General features: G+C 38.6%; 3 protein-coding genes across 3 annotated transcripts; 2 read left to right on the forward strand and 1 right to left on the reverse strand.

The window, feature by feature from the left end:
* Window positions 1-987: 987 nt before the first annotated feature.
* LOC104000978 (proline-rich receptor-like protein kinase PERK15) lies at window positions 988-8,471 on the forward strand. Its single transcript, XM_018819464.2, has 10 exons — window positions 988-1,504; window positions 1,760-2,161; window positions 2,270-2,356; window positions 2,431-2,501; window positions 2,727-2,803; window positions 2,896-3,040; window positions 3,122-3,283; window positions 3,429-4,223; window positions 6,875-7,015; window positions 8,259-8,471. Exons 1-8 carry the CDS (start codon window positions 988-990, stop codon window positions 3,663-3,665), a joined length of 1,698 nt encoding a protein of 565 aa, XP_018675009.2. The 3' UTR covers window positions 3,666-4,223; window positions 6,875-7,015; window positions 8,259-8,471.
* On the forward strand, window positions 6,902-10,113 carry LOC135625731 (pentatricopeptide repeat-containing protein At5g25630-like). The gene is made up of 3 exons (XM_065130819.1): window positions 6,902-7,015; window positions 8,259-9,164; window positions 9,250-10,113. The coding sequence occupies exons 1-3, from the start codon at window positions 6,902-6,904 to the stop codon at window positions 10,111-10,113; spliced, it is 1,884 nt and encodes a 627-aa protein (XP_064986891.1).
* A 775-nt stretch (window positions 10,114-10,888) lies between these two features.
* LOC104000804 (protein disulfide isomerase-like 1-5) lies at window positions 10,889-19,860 on the reverse strand. The gene is made up of 12 exons (XM_009422936.3): window positions 19,019-19,860; window positions 18,155-18,284; window positions 16,711-16,876; window positions 15,988-16,106; window positions 14,453-14,533; window positions 14,301-14,387; window positions 13,480-13,551; window positions 13,311-13,379; window positions 12,341-12,418; window positions 12,065-12,199; window positions 11,289-11,342; window positions 10,889-11,204 (listed from the first exon to the last, which is right to left on the reverse strand). Exons 1-12 carry the CDS (start codon window positions 19,528-19,530, stop codon window positions 11,085-11,087), a joined length of 1,623 nt encoding a protein of 540 aa, XP_009421211.2. The 5' UTR covers window positions 19,531-19,860; the 3' UTR covers window positions 10,889-11,084.
* Window positions 19,861-20,324: the final 464 nt, after the last annotated feature.

Raw genomic sequence — 20,324 nt, forward strand, 5'->3', positions numbered from 1 at the left:
AGAAAACCTGCTGTCAAGCAGCTGTACAAGCGGATGTGAGCGACGAACGAAACGTTGAACGGAGTTGTTGCGGGTGCGCGACGACCGTTCGTGACAACACGGAGCAAGCAGAAGAGAGGAGACTGCTTTCTCTACCCTCCATTTGTTGGGACCCACCACAACAACCGGAAATGAGCATACAACTGTAGTTATTTTCGTGCAAGGCGATGTATACATCGTAGTTATGTATGTCCTCGACACGGCAGCATCATCATTCATACTTCCATCAATACCATCATATCATAAGCTTGGAGTCTTGATATCATGATAAATATAAATATTTGTCATTAAGATTCGGACGATCAAAATGTGCGTCATGAAAATAATTTCTCTGTACACGTAATACAATACATTATAATATTCTCAAACGACGTCGGTGAAGCGAGTGATGTCGTTAATTTCCTGTAATGGCTTCCTCCGTGGGAGAAAGGTTGCATCAATAAACAGTATGATTTCAGTATATTATATATATGTTCCTTTCATAGACTTATGAGATTTTCTTAAATTAATTGCTTGATTTCATAAGCAAATTCCATGAAATCACTTCAAGTGTTCAAGGAACTATTCCTCCCTAATACCAGAGGAATGTGGTTAGAGTATAACATCAAATGTCTCTATCTATCTATGCCAAGAACTCTTCTACAAGTATAATGTATTGCTTGTGTAAAAGTATAGAAGCTGTATTGATGTGCATATCGCGAATGATGTCTCTAATAATCTTCCTTGATGTGGCCTTTGGCGGACATGAAGGGATGGAATCATCCTAATGAACAAACTAAATAGAATGTTTTTGTTTGATGAAATCAAAGCTATAACTCAGTCAAATGCTCGGTTCTTGCTTGCTCGGAACAATTCCAAAGGTGATGCTTACTGAGAACCGATAAAAAATCGATGCTTGTTACCTTTATATCAGGGTGAGTCGGTCTGCTTGCATCTCGCAAGCTCAACATGTCAATTGCACTTCCACCCACGATTTCTTCATCACCACCCCCCACGAAGCACCCAACAGCGGCGACGCCACTGCAGCCATTACATCCACCGTCATCCTCGTCTCCCACTCGCCAAAGCCAAGGCTTTGATGCCGTTCTCAATCCTTCCGCTTCGTCTCGACGGCTGGCAGAAGGTGTAGCGCCTGCAAATGCACCCGCAGTCCCACCGACGATAGTCGTGCCGGCTCCAATTTCACCACCGCCGCGGCCGCCTCCGTCGCCGCCGCCTTCTCTACCACCGCCGCCGCAAACTCAGCGTTCTTCGTTGGCTCCATCACCGCATGTATATATTGCAGTGCCTGCACCTTCTTTCTGGCCGCCACCTGCGGGGTCATCGAGTTCAAGCTCTACAGGGCTGGCAGTAGGTTTATCAGTCGGTTTGTCGGTAGCTTTGCTGCTTCTCGGCATACTTTACTACTTCTATCACAAAAGAAAGGGACGTCAGATTGCCCAACCTGCTGCAGCTTCAGAGAAAGGTTCGAACCTCTCTTGCATGCAAATCCTGTGCACTTCCTTCTTACCTTCTAAGATAACAAAGACCAATTAGCTTATCTTCCTTATGTGTCTTTAAGCATATACTTTGAATTTTATGATAGTAATATTATAGATACAATTTTACCATATAAATGAGGTTTGAATAATCAATGAAATGAGCAAGAAAAAGAATCAAAGATATCTGCTTGGATGTCAACTCTGCAGTTGACCCTTATGTTCACTCATTAAACTGCCAGATGACACCGCCGCAGGAGAGGATCGTGGCACACAGAGGCCACCAAACTCGAGTCCAGGATCCGAACATCCATCAACTCCGCAGCAGCTCACCATCCAAGCTGGTTTCAGCTATGAAGAACTGGCAGTCGCCACGAATTTCTTCTCCGATGCCGATTTCCTCGGGGAAGGTGGCTTCGGGTGCGTGTACAAGGGGATACTTAGGAATGGCCAAGAAGTTGCCGTCAAGCAATTAAAGCCAGATAGCAGACAGGGAGACCATGAGTTCCAGGCAGAAGTCCAGATCATTAGTCGTCTGCATCACAAGCACCTCGTTTCTTTGAATGGTTGCTGCATTTCCGGCGCCAAGAGGCTACTGGTGTTTGAATATGTTCCTAATAACACTCTAGAGTTCCATCTGCACGGTAATGCTCTCAGTTGCGAAGAAGGGAGTTGCGTGCTGTACTTTATTTCCGATGAAATTGGCATTGGTGAAAAGAAATACTTTCTATATCGTGTTTTGACATTTGTAGGAAGAGGTCAACCACCCATGGATTGGCCGACAAGACTAAGAGTTGCTTTGGGATCAGCAAAAGGACTGACATATTTGCATGAGGACTGTAAGAATACTTCTCCCTCTGCTCATTTCATCTTATTGGCTATATTTTTCTATTAATAAATGCAATATACGCAGGCCAACCCAAAATAATCCATCGTGACATCAAAGCAGCAAATATACTTCTCGATCATAACTTTGAAGCAAAGGTAGTATGTCTATACTTCTTTATGGTTTAACTGTACTCGGAAGTTGCTAAATATGATTGTTCAAAGAAAGATGATATATGTTCTAAGCAAGCTCAAGAAGATAGTTCAGCTAGATCCAAAGAACCAGATCTTAATCAGCATACCCAGTATAAAGATCTCTCGAGCATAAAATTTATACCCAGTAAAAAATGAAGAAGATTACGAATAGTGTGGCATTTATGACAGGTTGCAGATTTCGGGCTGGCAAAGTTTTTCTTGGATACCAAAACCCATATTTCAACTCGCGTGATTGGAACATTTGGGTAAGAATAGCATGAACCCATCTCTAAGCTTATCTCTTGCACAGGGAATTCACCAAGTCGACTCACAGTTCTTGCTGACGCACTGGCCACAGGTATCTGGCACCGGAATACGCTTCTACTGGCAGATTAACCGATAAGTCTGATGTTTTCTCCTTTGGAGTGCTGCTGCTGGAGCTGATCACAGGAAGACCGCCAATTTTTTTGATTCGGTCGATAGAAGAAAGCTTAGTTGATTGGGTGAGTTCGATCTCGAACACCATTCCAAGGCTTTTGAACTGAGATTCCAAATCATTTTTCCATACATTCTTCGTATTGCAGGCAAGACCTTTGTTGACTCAAGCATTGAACGATGGCGAGTATGACGCCTTTGTTGATCCGAGGCTGAGGAAGAAGTATGCTCACAATGAGATGGGTCGAATGGTGGCTTGTGCTGCCGTTTGCGTGCGCCACTCAGCGCGACGTCGGCCGCGAATGAGTCAGGTATCGTTTCAAACGCCTTGAGATCCTCTCGATGACTGTTTCTGAAGAACCTGTGTTTTCTTCATGGCTGATGACTGTTTCTGAAGACAACTTAGGCTTAGATCATGTGATCCAACTCTTACCTCGTTGATCGAAACATACGCAGATCGTTCGTGCTTTAGAAGGACTTGTATCAATTGAGGATCTCAGTGAAGGAGCAACACCTGGCCATAGCACTCTTTACAGTTATGGCCAGCACTATATGGACCTGAGAAGACCAAAGAACACTTTGACAAGTCACTACAATGCTGACAGCGAGTACAGTGCAACCACCACTAGCGAGTATGATATGTACTCATCTGGCACAGCCAGTGAAGGCCGAGAGAAAGGTAGCTCAACTTAAGAGTTGTCATTTGCTTGTAAGCTATGATGAAGCTTCTTCCTTTTCCTATTTGTGCGAGCACAATAATCAATATAAATGATGACACGTAATAATGTAAATAATTCTTGAGAATGTCTACGTAATCATGTGATCAAAGTACGTGGACGCGATGTTGACCGCAATGCCAATTGCGAGATCGGGTTCGGATCAAATGCGTAATTCGGATCAGATAGTGACCCAATCCGCTCAAATTGGCTCTTTTCTTCCATCACATTCGACACCGTCCCACCTCCCTCAATTCTCAGCCCTTGGTGTGGATTTGTGGATAAGAGCGCTGCTACAAAAGGGTGCGGCTTGTGCGAGGCAACACAAGGTGAGGCAGCGGTGTGGCGGGCAACTGAACCCAATCGATCGGAGCGCCTCTCGTCGCTCCACGCCTTCACTCTCCTCTGCGCCTCAGGATGGTCGCAGAAGGAAAGTAGGAGTTCCTTCTTCCTCAGAACCAGACTCTACTTCCTCGACTCGTCTTTCCTACCTCAGCCCCGGCACACCTGAGAACTCAATATGGATGGCGAAATGGTATTTTGATAGGTTCTTACGGCGTTTCCGGTGCCGTCGTAGCCTTGTTTGAATGAAAATTTCATGTTGGTGGTCTGTCGTTACCTTGTACTCGATTTATTTGCCGCAAAATTTGATCTTTGTTCCTCTTGAATTCTAGTAAATTTGGGAAACAGAGATTATTGTCTTATTTGTTACCTTCCTCGAGATTGTTTGTGTTCATGGTGATTTTGGTTGCGGCGATTTTTGCTCTATTCTATCCCTGTTGGGTTTCTTAGAATATGCAAACGGATCGTATGTTCGACATATTTGACAGTGTGGCATTAAGATGAAATTTGTAAGTCCTTCCGCGATCCGGAATGAAATGTTTCTTAATATGCTGTTTGACGCAGTATGATTTTACCGGTTGTTCTCTGTGGTAGATCTGTCGTGATTGTGTCGGAGTCATGTTGGGAAGGTTTTATGAATTAGATGCTCCATAGGCTCCACTGTATCTGTGATCAAGGAATTTCTCATTGTCGTGGGTACTTAAGGTGTATGCAAAGCAGTAGTTAATTGAGAGTTCTTGCTGTGTTTAGATGATGAGCAAATTCCTAAATTTATAATTGTTAAGTGTTTCCTCCTACGTCCAGCCTTGATTGCTAGCACTTAAGTTTTTCAAACCTTCATGAAAGTTATCTACCGCATGTTCGTGTTGGAGTCACCAACTAGGTGGCCATGACAACATTTGCTCTTGCTGCACAGGGGTTAGCTTCCAGTGGTCTTATTACCAAAGGCCCATGCTAGACTGAGATTTTGAAGCTTGTTGCTATTTTGGGTTTTTGTTTGTTCCTGAATAGTATAGAATGGAACCTTAGATTGCTGACTTCCACAATACACAATTTCTTTCCAGAGAGAAAATTAAAAGAAGCCTTTGTTTGACTGTCATGCCGCAGAGTTTTCTTATTCTTTTGGTAACTTGGCACTTGTTCTATGAAAAGGAGTTTAATAATTATTAATCTGATTCTGCATCCTATCATCAATTGCAAGTGTTGTTCTTGATATTGTATTCGGTGATATACACCACTTGATTGTTTTGTTACATTTCATTTGCTACATTGTCGATGAACTGTTTGGGTTTTCATGAAGTTTGCTTTCTTTTCTGGAGGGTGAAACATAGTCCATTGGATATTTTAGGAAATTTCAGAACTTTATGTCATTGGTCCTGTAAACTTCATGACAAAACTCATTTTGTAAGTTTAATTTAATAAGTTTTGTATTCTCCTCTTTATTCATAGTTTGATGGTTAAAGCATCTCCTTATTTAGCTTGATGGAAAAGGATTTTGAGATTGATTTAGACAAAAGGTCTTGGGCTTTGTGATGACGGAACAATTTGCACTATTCTGTGCTTCCCAAGATTTGTCACATAGTTCACAAATGTGATATAATCAACAGGGACATGCAATTTCTGGTTAAAAAAAGAAAAAACTAATGTCTTTCTATAACATGAGGATCTGGGTAGGGATGAGATGCTTTTGTATTACGTTAACATAGTTTTTCCTGGTTCACTGCTGAAGCTGGGATTTGATTCTGAACTAAATGGCTTCCTATAACTTCCTAAGCACAATGAGTTTAAACTCCTGAAGCTCCTTCCATGTGCCATGTAAAATTGATAAGCATGGAATTGCCTGTCCATGTTTCCTCAAACAGTGTTCATTTGTATGTTAGCATGCTAATCATGCGGGTCCCCTTGTTGTGTGTGTATGTATATATATACAAGGATTACTGTACTGCCCGAAATGGTATGGTACCTACCGATGTAGGCATGAGCCGATACATGGACCACCCTTGTTACAGGTGATCCTGTGAAAATAATAAAAAAAATCATAAAAGTGGTGGAGCTTTGTCCAACTCAGAGTTACAAAAGAAAAAAAGAAAAAAGACAAATTAGGGCTTGCGAATGTGAGCCCTCTTCTCGCATACAATGCTGTTGTCCCTGCCCCTACTGCTTTGTCGCTACCTCATCATTGCTGTCGTTACTTTTTCTCCTCTTCCTCTTCTTCTTCTGCCTCCTCCACTGCTTCTTATTCTTTCTTCTTCCTTCTTCCTCCTCTATTCCTCCATTTTAGCCTCCTCTTCTCTTTTTCTCTTCCTCGCCATAACATTGATACGTAGTAGCATACCATATGTCAGTACATCGGTACTGGCCAATATGTACCGATCTAATAGATCGTCGAGATGGGTCCGATACCCGATATGTATGTATATATATCCATTTATTTCTATATGTTTTTGCCCTACTTTCGAAAAAGAATCTTTTTAGTTCAATTCCAAAATTAAAGAATCAGTGATGTCTTACATCCTCCATACATTGTGATTAGTTCATTTAAATTTCTGCTTGTTACAAGAGTAACACTATTTGCTCATTGACGTTGCTTGTCGTCTCTTAAAGCTCTGTACCTAACAGAGCAAGCACCATCTCTCCATTGTGGTGTCAGCTGCAAGAATGTGTTTATTTGTTTTCGAAGTTCCTTATATATTTTTTTCATCTTCAGCGTGGATGTGGTATGATATAAGTAATTTTGCGTATACATGTGTTCTTTCCTCCACATGTGATCAGATTTTTAATTTTCAACATTATTTGTCTAATCCTAAATGGTATAATAAATGGAACTCACCATGGTATTTGCAGTTTAAGAATCTTTAGAGAGACCAGGCAATGAAGCTTGTGGCAGGATGTAACATGGAGAGTGCTCTCTTAGATGCTTCAGCTAAGAATCTTGACAAACAAAGAATGAAACAAGAACAGTTGTTTGATGGCTTGCCTTCCAAGGTACTCCTCAACTTTCTCCTGCACACCATTGCAGTTATACTTAGTCACTTTCTTCACTAGTAATAGCATAATGCCTCAGGTACTATGTTGCCATTTTATATATCATTGGAACTTTGGAGATGTACTAAGCTTTTAATCCTTCAGTTCTGTGTCCTCGACTCTGCAGTTGTTGTCAGCAAGTGCTATCCCCTTTTCTATGTTTTTATACACATGGTGGCTAGACTCCCAAGGCATTTCATGTTACATGAACAAGAACACTCATGATTGATCCATTTAATCTCTGTTTACAGCAAATGCAGTAATTTTACTTATGTTTCAGATGGTTTTCCACAGTCAAATCTCTTTTACATTCTTAAGATATAAAAAGCTTAACGAGCAAAAGTGAACCATCACAGCACAAGCCATGCAGATATGAATCTCAAGCATATAGTTGAGGTTATACGTTGACCTAGGCCAACACAAGAGATTGAATATCTTGGCTGGGACCTGATCTGACAAGGCCACCGACCAGTGGGGCCAGATTAATCAGGTTTGCCAAGTCAAAGATGGAAGCCTAGATATTTTAACTATGAGAACGAAGCTTGTGATAGGATGGGTTGTGCTTCTATACATGATTGATCCAGGGCTGAGCAAAGAGAAATGTGGTGCATGCATGCATGAGCCAGACCAGATTAAGAGAGAGGTACCCATTTGTCTCAAGGCTCTATTCTGGAGGGAAAAGCCAAATACTAAAGTACTAGCAATAGCAGTCAAATTGCAAGATCAAGGAGAGAACAATGTTCTTGTTCTCCGATGTTCCCTGGTGAGAGATGAGTGTGAGTAGCAGAATGGAGCACCTAGTGTTGCAAATATAAGAGATAGGATATTCCAATGAGGAAAGGAAAAGAAGGACAATCTTCTTTTGGGAGCCTGTGGCAATGAAATCTTCACCACCAACTATCACCATGTGATGAATCAGTGGGGACAATAATTAATGAAGTTTCAGCTATGATGTGTAATTTAATGTGTAAAGAAATTCATTTTTAACTATCATCTTTACAATCTCTTTGTAAAACCTCATTTCTCAAAAATGCCTTGATCATAAATATATTCTACTATCACCTTTGGAAAATAAGATCTGTAAGACAATGATTTTTTTGTTACATGTTGTTTCATATGAAATACTATTATGTATGAGCAACATAATTTCTTTGTTCCCAACAAAATTCTATATAGCTTAAAGTTTTCTCCTTTAATATAACAGGTAAGTCGCAGATGGGACACAAATGGACGGCCAATTTCAAGTTCTTCCCACTATGAGAAGCATCAAATGTGTGCTATCTGCTTAAAAGGAAACAGTTGTCGAACAGTTCGTACACGAACAAAGCAGATGGGTACTCTAATTGATGAAAATAAACCTCATGAAGCGCAAACATTGTTTGATTGCTTGGTAGAAGAGGGCCATAAACCTTCTTTGGTAACATATACAACTCTGTTAACTGCTCTGACAGATCAGCGAAAGTTTAAGTCCATTCCTTCACTTATCTCTCAGGTAGAAAACAGTGGCTTGAAACCCGACTCAATTTTCTTCAATGCCATTATAAATGCATTTTCCGAAGCTGGAAAGATCAATGAGGCTATCAAAATCTTCTGGAAGATGAAGGAAAGTGGATGTAGACCAACAACCAGCACTTTCAACACTCTTATAAAAGGATATGGCATCATAGGCAAGCCTGAAGAATCACAAACACTTTTGGATATGATGTCTCGCGAGGAAAATGCAAGACCTAGTCAGAAAACATACAATATACTCATCAAAGCATGGTGCGATAAGCAAAATCTGACTGAAGCTTGGAATGTGGTTCATAAGATGCGTGCCTCTGGCATTCAGCCTGATGTTGTTACATATAACACCATCGCAAGAGCTTATACCAAAAATGGGGAAACAAAGAGAGCTGAAGAGCTAATTTTGGAGATGCAGATGAGGTTGCGTCCGAATGAACGCACTTGGGTCATTATTCTTGGTGGCTATTGTAAAGAAGGAAATATGAAAGATGCATTGAGGTGTGTGAATGAAATGAAGGCTGTTGGTATTAGGCCAAATATTGTTGTTTTCAATACTTTGATCAAAGGATTTTTAGATAACCAGGACATGGCTGGGTCAGATGAAGTGAGTAAGAGCATTTATTTCCATAACCTTTCTTTTGTTACAGATTCTCTCAGTAAATAAATTGACATGACTTTTAATTGAGCAGGTTTTGACATTAATGGAAGAACTTGGGGTCAGGCCAGATCTTGTAACATATAGCCATCTAATGAATGCTTGGAGTGCAATGGGACTCATGACAAGATGCATGGAAATCTTCAATAAGATAGTTGAAGCAGGAATCAAACCAGATGCTCAAGTATATAGCATACTTGCTAAAGGTTATGTTCGGGCACGGGAACCTGCTAAAGCTGAGGCCCTTCTGGTGACTATGAATGAACTGGGAATCCAGGCAAATGTTGTGACCTTCACAACAATCATCAGTGGTTGGTGCAGTGCAGCAAACATGGAAAATGCAATGAGAGTCTATTCAATGATGTCTGAGTCTGGTGTTTCCCCTAATATCAAGACCTTTGAAACACTTATATGGGGATATGGTGAATTGAAACAACCATGGAAAGCAGAAGAACTGCTACAAACAATGAAAGAAACTGGAGTAAGGCCTAGGAAAAACTGCATTCGCCTGGTTGCCGAAGCCTGGAGAGCTGTTGGGCTGCAGAATGAAGCAAATAGAGTACTGGATTCTATAAACGATAGTCATAGAAGCTCTCAACCAGATGATTCATGTATTCTTTTGGAGCGAACAGATGAAGTTAATCAAGGACAAGTTTATGGTTCAGTGAACTCAAACCTGCTACGAGTAACCAATGGTTCAGCAACCCATGGGATTAGAAAGGGGTTACGATGTACTGAACCGAGTTCTGCGACCATCCAAATTGCCACTAAATCTGCATTAATCAGCCCCTCCAGATTTGGAGTTAAGAGCCCAGTCATGTGCTGGAAACAATCCCTGCTACAACCCGGAATTTATGGCCAGGTTATGAATTCATGCAGGGCTGTGTTCCTACAGTGAGGAAAGCAGATTCATGCTGTCGAGCTGGAAGTCTTCAGTTTTAGTCTTTGAGGTATGATGCAAATTGATGAAGGAAGCTATTATCAAGACCATTGTTTAGGAGGAAAGCAACAAGAGATTCTGTGAATTCCGAATCTTAGATTCTCCAAATTTCTTTGATTATTATCATGTAATATCTTTCGGTACAGAAGAAACTCTTATCTTCATTAATCAAATTGTGCCTATCGTTCTCATCGTGTCTGGATACCAGCTTTTTGTGCTTTCTATCAAATATTTGTTATTTCATGCAGCATGAGAAAATTTTCTATCAAACCACATTAGAAGCTGCGCATGTTAGATTGAAGGTAAATACTCGAAGTCAGCAATGTACAATAAAGCTTTTTGCTTGCTTCATTCAAATAGAACGCCTGTTTACTTAGTCTTCTGGCAACGCATCACCTTTGTGATGCATTATGTGCTGCTTATATATAGTCTCTTTCTCCCACGGTCTTCTTCCCGCTGCTCTAATGAATTGTGCTTCTTTAACAGCCATTTTAGTAGTTCTGTTGCTGCTGCAGGTTTCTGAAAACTCTCTTGCCATGGGTGATAACTGTAGCAACAGTTAAGCTATCAAAGATGTCAATCGTTTTCACCAATCGTTAATTAACCCTCTCCATCACTACGTTGCTCGGAAAATTCGGTCAATCTTTTTCAGGGTCATTTACCAACAAAAGTAGTAATAAGTCAATATCAAATTTATAAAATTTCTTTTAGGTTCATGAAAAGGCATTCCACATTATGCAGATCAACTGATATGTTTACTGACTTCATTCGCACATCAAAAGCCTCTTCGGAGATTTGTTTACAAGTCTGTATAAGTCACATCCCATTTTAGTTTACAATCAAAGATGAAGAATACATCACCTACTGATTAGTTTACAATCAAAGCCTCTGGTGAAAGCACTCTTCAAAATTTGGATAATCAGCATGTATTATAGTTCATCTTTCTTGTTGTGATCACTATCTGTAATTCCTCTGCCGTCGTCGGATCTAATATTCTTGTTGATGAAGGCTATCAATTCCTTCAAGCTCGATTTCTTGGAAACTTTAATCTGTAAAACAAGACGTATTTGGGATAAATACAGAAACCGGTGGCAATCAGAAAAAAGAAAGTGGTCGTGATTGGCTGTACTCACAGGATTTGACTTGTCTCGAGCAGGATAGAATAGAAGTGTTGGGTAGTTGTTTATCTGCAGTATAACAGTAAACCATTGTTAGAATAGCTAAGATAACATACCAATGAATAGCAGAATGTTCTTGCTATGAGCAAAATATATGAATCCCATCTAGTACAAATTTGTTAAGCATGTCCTTGAGCTCATTACTTTTACATGTTTCCATGAACAAAGACATGACCACATTTTATAGTATCAAACAATCACACGATGGTGACCCGGTACATGGCTTAAATTTACAAGCCAGGAAGTTATTTAGATGAGTCAAGCACAATATAACTAACAACAACGACAAGCTATCATGTCCCGAGTATATCTCAAAGAGTGACTACATAGAACTTTTCCTACTATTGAGCTCCACGAAATGCAATATCACTATCAAGTTAAAGGCGCTCAAGATCAATACAATTGCATATATAGATCAAGAAATATTCCTCCAGAGAACTTTACCGTGAATTCAGCTTAGCACCACTCACTAATAATTTTCTAAGACAAAAATCCAAATTTTGATTTGTTTTTGGTTATTTTGATCAAATTATCAACTTAAATGAAGTGGCGTCAATGCTCTTTATGGAAAGAGAATAAATGTCAAAATTCATTCACTCTTCTAAAATCAGTAGAGGTCGTGGTCATAATCTTTTTTAAAAAATAATAGAAAAAGCAATTACCAACAATTCACCTTTTTATTTTAAGAGTTATTTATTATTGTCCTCAATATAAATACTCAAATTCCATACCTGCAGCTTTGGATGCTCATTTGAAGAAGCATCGATTCTGGCAAATTTTAAATTCTCCAGCCCTTTAAAATGCTTGGCTAATTTTTCTATCTGCTTGCTTGTGGCCTCACAGTCAAAGCACCAGGGTGTATACACCTTTAGTTTAAAACAAAGTATTTTACGAGTCACATGCAGATAAAAATTTAACAAGCAACTAAAGAAGAAATGATAAAGCACCAGCAAAAACATCTAGCTACAACATCATTTGCTAAATCAATGACCAAATAATCATCGTACCTCTAGAAATATATTTTCTGAACTGTCCAAGACAGAAGCATCGAAAGTCTTACCAACAACTTTCTCAATCAACGCTTTCTGCAATATTCATGAGAAAAAGAGAAAAGAATTCACATAATATGAGTAACAACAAAATTGTTCAGAATATTCATCTCAAATCAACAAATGGCAATGTGTAACAATATTCATCTCATTGAAGCTTCACAATAATTGAAAAGAAAAATAGTTATATGATAAATTTAATTACTCATTTTACTTAGCAGTTATCATCCTAAAGATTACCTTAGTAGCAGTTATAAACTTGGCAACAATGAATGTTAGGAATATCACCTATCTCTTGGTAGACTGTATCCATAGTTATTAATGCTAAGCAGATATCAGCTATCACTGCCATCAAATATGATGATCACCAGCGTGGTGCCATCAATACTGGATCATGCAGTAGTGAACAGTCAAAATCATAAAGAAAAACTATAGAAGAATAAAAACAGCTGCATACAAAGCAACATTAACATTTCACAAAACTGAACACCAATTTCATTATACAATTGTAAATTACTTTCCAAACAATTAATCTCCAAGGAAGTCCTGTGCTGGAAAAACATCAACCATAAATCTGCACCTGGGGTCAATTAAATTGTACACTTAAGTGATGATCACGGATCATGAAGCTATTGTAACAAAATTTGTGTCTCATTAAGCTACTCAAAGATATCACGATGACAAAGATCTCTTTGCAATCAACATTGTCGTGTGCCCCATATTAACAATTAGAAAAACAGATATCATGGACATGTATCATCAGATATGAGATAATGAAAACCAATGATACATTTTATCATGGAGGCTGAGGGCGTAGGTGTAAAATTTTAACCAATAAATCATTAGCCAAGAGTATCAAATCATTTTTTACCAGGTCATCACAATTTGCACAAGTTATCAAACTAACACAATTTAATTGTGTACATACCTCATTTGGTATTGGTTCTGATTTGAAGTAGGGTGGCAAATAACCATGAAGCAGCCCAGAACAAAATTCCTGAAAATATATTAAAGAAGAACAACAATTCCAACCTACAACATTCCAACTATGGATGTTCGTTCATAATTTATGCAGAATTATGCTGAGTAAAACGTACTTCTAGGGTGTTCCTCGTGAGATCTGACTCCAACAAGTACTTGGAACCAATCCTATTATCAAATGCAGTTACCTGTGAATCAAAATAATAATATTATATATAAAAAAAAGATGACTACAAGACATGCCTAGATTCACAGGAAAAGAGATAAAATACTGTAATAAAGTGGAGAAATGAATGGATAGATGACTGGACATTGTTCAACTGTATTTCACGAGATTTCAACTACAATGCCAAAAATAGATACTGAATTGTAACACACTGTGTATAGTCATAAAATAAAAAATTTAAGCCCTACTGTAAGCATCTAGGACACGTTATGTAATTTTGAAGGGAGGAGGAAAATATTAAAAAATTGCAAAAGCAAGGGGGGAGACTCCAAAAGCATTCCAAAAGGAAAAGAACACAGTGAAAAGGCAACAGAAGAGAAGGAAATGAATTGGAAATCATATGTTTTAATGCATGTCTTGGTGGAACAAGATCAGATTTGCAAACTTCAAGAATGCAAACCAGAAAACACTGAACATAATACTAAACCTGGAAAAGAAAACTCTTGATCATTTTTATTCATAAGATTCGGTTCTGTCTTGATAATTGCATTAGAATTTACATTTCTGCTTGAAACTAGATAAATAACATTCATTCCTCCTCAAAACCATTAGAAACATAGAGTTCCAACTAAGCTGTTGAAACTATGAAAATTTATCCCATTCATAAAACGACTACCTGATCAATGGTTAAATGCTAGGAAATTACAAAGTTGTTGAGAAATAATGATGATAGAAAATAGAAATAACATAATAAATTACTAGCAAACTTACAATGGGCTTTTCAGCTTCAAGTCCATATAAAGTCAAAAATGGTTTTGCAAGATTGTCTTCAGCATTGTCTACATACACAAACATTATCTGCAAACAATCAAATGTCAGAAACTGCCTAAAAACAGTAGATAACTAAAAGCAGCAGGACTTACATTTGTCTTATAAGGCCTCGCAACATCTTGAAGAAGTGGGTAAAGATCCTTGAACTCATTGGCAGCTGCAAAGATAAAAACCTAAAAAGAAATTTGACTGAGGTTAGCATTCTCAGACAAATACAATTGTACACATATGCAGGCATATCTTCACTAACTAAAGAAATTTGACTGAGGGCTGCATGAGCAAGTCTGGGAAAAAGCAAGGCCAGGCAGCATTTAGCTATTTATAGAGATGTCTTGTGGATACTTTAATGTGTGCATGTGATTATGCATTGTTTCTCATTTTTTATTATGCCCTTCTGTTCACTAGGATTTCTCTTTGCTTTTTCTTTTCGTATGAGACATGGTCCTAAGGGGAGTGGAAAATAGCTAAAGAGGGGCCATCTAAATATACAGGGAGCACGGATGCATTGGTGGGAACAAGTATAATTTCTTTTGTAAATGGAAAATTTTTCATAGGACCATCCTTCTTAAAAGAAATTAGATGCAAATCTAATGTTTTCAAGGAATTATATTCAAATGTAAATTCTACAAAGTTAGTAATGCCTCTTGGTACTTCTCTTTCGTCCTTATTATAGCCAAATTTCATACTTTTACTGTCATGAACAGACCCAATGGGAGAATTGGCCCATTAATTTGAGATGCCTAGAACAGGGTGACTAAAATGCTTAAATTGTGGCTGTGGTGGTGTAGTTCTATATTGTAGTTGTGGCCGCTGCCACTGTGGCCTTTGTGACATTTTTAAGCCCTAACAATCACACAACGTATGAGGTGATGCAATATAGCGGAATGAGAGTGACGCAGATGCATTAGCACCACAGTGGCCGATATTGTCAGCTGCAATTTAGCAACCCAAAGCAAGCATTTCAGCTTAATCCTCATTTCCTTGGTGCACACTAAGTCCAGTTCCATTCTTAGACAAAATGAGTTGGTTGGCCAAACTAAGTTGTCCCAAATATTTTATCCTAGAACTGATTGTTTTAACTTCGATGTATTTTACTCACTCCTTTCATGACTTTTCACCTTCCAAACTTTTGTCACTTGTTTTACCTTTAGACAAAGGAACAATGTGGAGTATTGCTTTCTCCATTCATCAAGCACATAACAACTTAACAGCCTTTGTTCCTCCTCGAGTACTTGACTTGTTTAATAGTATAGTTTTAATTTAATATTAGTGGTCCGCTTTAAACTCATGGTATCACAGTGGCATACACAACTACAATTGTCCTTAATACCCTCCATGGCACTGTCCTCAATGTGTATCATATATAAGATTGATAATGATGACATCATTACAATATTTTCATCTTTATCCAAAACCACGTTGCTCGACTGCCATATTCCAAAGAAATTAAATCTAAACAAGATAAGGGAACTCAGATTGTGCCTGAATCACAGATAGTTGGGCTTTGAGTGGAGTTTGTTGTCATTGTCATCTTTAATTTGCTTAATGTCAAATACACACATAGAGTTGTTAAGATTTATCACTTACATAAATAAGGAAAAAAATGCAACAATCAATTAGAGATAACCTGGAGTTTGATGGCGCTGGAATAGACTCTAGCCGAATTTAGTTCTGTCAATACGGTAACTAAAGGAAACTTATTATAATCTACAAATTGCAAGATCTTCTGTTCCTCAAAATTTTCCACTGCAAGAGCAAAAAGATACATCACTAGATTTTACTTTAATAAAATATTGTTATGGAACTTCATGGAGCAAAAGCAAGGTAAAGAAACTAAGAGCACCAACAATAAGCAGAATGAACAATACATAAGCTAACAACAGAAACATACAAAAAATAAAGGTTACCAAAATGCTAAATCAGGTGGTTATCAGAATGTGAACTGTTAAATATTCATGCTTCAGAAGGACTTAAAATATCTCTAAAATTAAAGTAAGTATGGTAGAATTAAACTCATCTAGAAGCAGAGACAAGCTTGTGGAAGATGAAACAGGTCCAGTCTGATGTTAAAGATAAGAAATCATCAAAATCATCAATGCTTTAATGAAAATAATGAAGGATAACTAAATAAAAGATCTAACCACCCTTAAATACTAATTAGCACTCATAACTCATGAAGAATATAAATCAAATCTCTAGTAGATACAACCTAGGAACTAATTTGACTGAAACACTAAGCTACTAAATCTGAGCTACATCACATCAAGACAAAAACAAACATATTTCTAAAACCTGAAGTAAATAACTTACCAAGAAGTAAATGCAAGAAGTAAATATAACACCAACTTACCAAATTTCTCGTATCTCTCAGGTTCACTTTTAACAAGTCCGATGAACTTCTTTTCAGTTCCAACTTCTGGAAACAAAACCTTAGCTATGTTAATATCATTGGTTTCCACAAACTGGATTTCATTATCTGTAGTAGCTGCTTTTACAAACTCTACATGCTCAGGTCCCTGCAAAAGATAATCGACTTCAAATAGCAAAATTTGTGACAAAAGAGATAAATATGCTCTATGATCACAAAAATGCTTACTAATATATACATCAATTTTTAAGTTCCGAAGGCAGTGGAAATACACCCAACTGGGATAAAAAGGCAAGATTCACTATGATAAAAAAAAATGCTTGTTATACATCAGTAATGGCTATGCCCAGACCGGGAGAAAAATATTTCTAGAGGTACAGTCCTATAAGCCTAAGTGCAACCGGACCAGGAATTGCAAGCAAAGGTGTATAGAAAAAAAGAGAGCCACAAGGTTTCTTTATAAATCAGACACATTTTTCTATGGGATCCTGTGTGTTTGGCCTTTTTGTAAACTAGACTTTGATAGGTTGTTGGGAAATCAATTAAGAGGTTAGGAGAGGCACAAGAGAAGGCCTTCTACCTATTACTACCTCGGCTATCTGATCCTTTGCCACCATGAGGTTCCAAGATGATGTGGGAGAACTCATTTAAAATGCCTGAAAATGGAAACTTGAAAAACTTATTTAATCTTAATTGCAACTTCCTTAATACCAGAAGGAAACATTTGCAGCTTTAGTGGTATATTAAGAAAATAAGGAAGTAACTAATTCCTTCTTTATTTGTTTCTTTTTCTGTAAAGTTTTGGACAAGCATTTATGACATAATCAAATAGATTTTTTGGAGGATATTTGCATATTATAAATTCCCCAATATTTTAGTGCAAAATTTGCAGTCCAACAGAATCTTTTAGTTCCTCTACTTTTACTATTTATACTTTGTTTGAAGATTACAAAAGAAGAGCCTTAATCATGACTTTTAATTTTTTATTATAAAGGAATTTACTTTTAGAACATAAACCATTAAGTTGAGAGTTCTTCGTGTATGCTGTGCATCTGCATGATAATATTTCATGTGACGAGTGAATGACTTTCAAACTGCGGCTCATATAGTCATTATACCTTTATGAAAACATGTTTTAGTTCATTAACTGAAAGAACTAAATGCTTAGCTGGAACTGTATGAGATATAAAATATAAAAAGCAAAACTGGAAAAAATATTTTAGGTGTAGAGAAAATCCACAGCTAAAACCATCTCCAGTCTCCAATTACTTATGCTATATTCAATCATCGTAATACCCCTCTCATTTTGACTCAGACACTACATCATGCCTATAATGCTGGCTCTTCATCACTTGGGCTCTCGAGGTTATTTAGAACCTAAATTTATTTGGTTTATATATTTTAGTTGCATGAATATATCACATACTTCATATTTTTCGAAGAGACCAATGATAAATATCTGGTGCTGTCTCAGGAACTCCTCAGCATCATTTATAGAAGATAGCCTTATGACAGGTACACCAGTCTTTTTTCTTGCCCAAATCACAATCTCCTCCCTGAATATAGAAGAAGACAACGACCATTTTAAGTTAATGAAACAGTTATTAAGCACAAGATTTAGATACTTCTTCAATGTAGAGCTACAACAAGTCTGACTTTGTTCAGCAACACTTCCGGAAACAAGAGAGCATAATTAAAATGTGAAACAAATCCAAATGAACTGGAGACTGTGAACGTATCAACTGCATTATGTATTGGGCGCATTACATAATGACCTCTCACATCACCCTCTTAGATGGATAAAAAAGGACTACTAATGTGCAGAGAATGTTGCATTCTAAGATCACATGATTACATCAAATTCGGCAAAATCATCCAATCTTCCAGGAAAAAGTTTGGTAGAAAAGTATGAAATGGACAAAATGAAGCAAAAAATCTTAATTATGTAAAGCTTATAATACAGTATGGAGAAGTGACAATCATAATATATCAACGCAAAGAACTAGCAAATCAAGAGATTGGGCAGACTAAGGAGAGATCCAACAATCAAAATGTCAAGGAAAATAACAATATCATTGAAAAACAACTCAGTCAAACACTTCAATTCTTCAGGACTACAAAGCAAGAACTAAATGTAGAAGATTCATAGTTGTCAACGCTCCCAGTGCTAAACCACATAAAGAACTAGAAGTATGTTTCCCTAATCTGCAGTAACTATCAAGAAAGAAAAGAAGATAAGAAGATGATATCAAGAAAATAAAAGTAGAAAAAATTGTGAGATTATTTTTACTTCGTAAATCCACCCCTATAAGCCAGCGCGGTCCCGTTGGCGAACAGAAGTATCGTCGGGAAACCCTTAATTCCGAGAAGGGATGCAGCCTTGGCGTGCCTCTCGGCATCGAGTTTCGCCACCACGAGACTGCTCCCCATCTCCCTAAGCGTGGTCGCGGCCTCCGCGAACCGGGGCATCAGCTCGGCACTCCTGGGGCACCAGGGGGTGTAGCCGAGCAGGAGAACGGCCTCGTTGGAGTCGACCACTTTCTTGGCATTCTCATTGCTCAGCTCAAGAACGATCCTCTGGGCTCGGCGGAGGAGCTCGGCCTCCGACGACCTGCTAGAGGCACCTCCACCGTCGCCGCCGCCGCCCTTCTGCTCCTCCTCTTCGTCAATCGCCAGGAGCTCTTCGAGCCCCTCAAGATCGTCGTCGGCGTCGTCAATTAGGGTTATGGAAGCAACAGAAAGACATCGGACCAGGAGAAAGAGAAGGAGAGTGACTCGCAAAACTCTCCAAGAAGTGGCCATGGCGGAAGCCGGATTGGAACCCAAAAAGGTCCCCTTTTTGCGCAATGATCTGGAGAACAAAGAGAAGGATCTGGTGAATGAAGCAACGGGGCACCCGAGCTTCGATCAAGATTTAAGATTTGAAGGGAGTTCGGAAGGAAAGCTGCACCATTGACGGGGTTTTCAGATCGGAATGAAGAGGGCAATGAGATTTATAAGAGGGGAGAGAGGATTCGTGGTTCCTTTTTGTTTCCTTCTTTTATTATTCACGGTGGGATGCCGAGGGCCGTCCTTGCCATGTGAAGAGTCGGGACGGGCATGCACTAAAGGACATGTCCTCAGAGATCTTGATGCGGTTGTAATCGATCCATCAAATGATCATCGTGACTATAAAGCAGAGGCCGACATATCACGTTGCTCATATATAAACAAGGACGAAATCAAAGCAGCGTAATTGGAATTGTTTCAGTGGCTGTGGAAGCTCCGCAACAACGGAACCGCAGGTCTCTTGGTGTGCCAGCGAACTGCAAGGTAAATTGGTCGAACACTTGGTCTGCGGATCCAGTTCTACTACGGCTTGCTATGCTTGTCGAGCCACGCTATCGCACTACATTCCCATGTAATCAAAATAACAACAATAATATCATTAAACAATTGACAAGAAGCAGATGCTCACAAAGTTTGCACATGGAAGAAGTTGCTGTCAGGAAATGATAAAAAAGAGGAGGAAACAATCGCCTATCTGTGAAATGTCTCAGTGAAAAATGAGCAGAAATGAAAATTTCTGATGCATAAACAATGTCATACTCAACAAA

Source organism: Musa acuminata, chromosome BXJ2-10 (assembly GCF_036884655.1).
Source record: "Musa acuminata AAA Group cultivar baxijiao chromosome BXJ2-10, Cavendish_Baxijiao_AAA, whole genome shotgun sequence".
Lineage (NCBI taxonomy): Eukaryota > Viridiplantae > Streptophyta > Magnoliopsida > Zingiberales > Musaceae > Musa > Musa acuminata.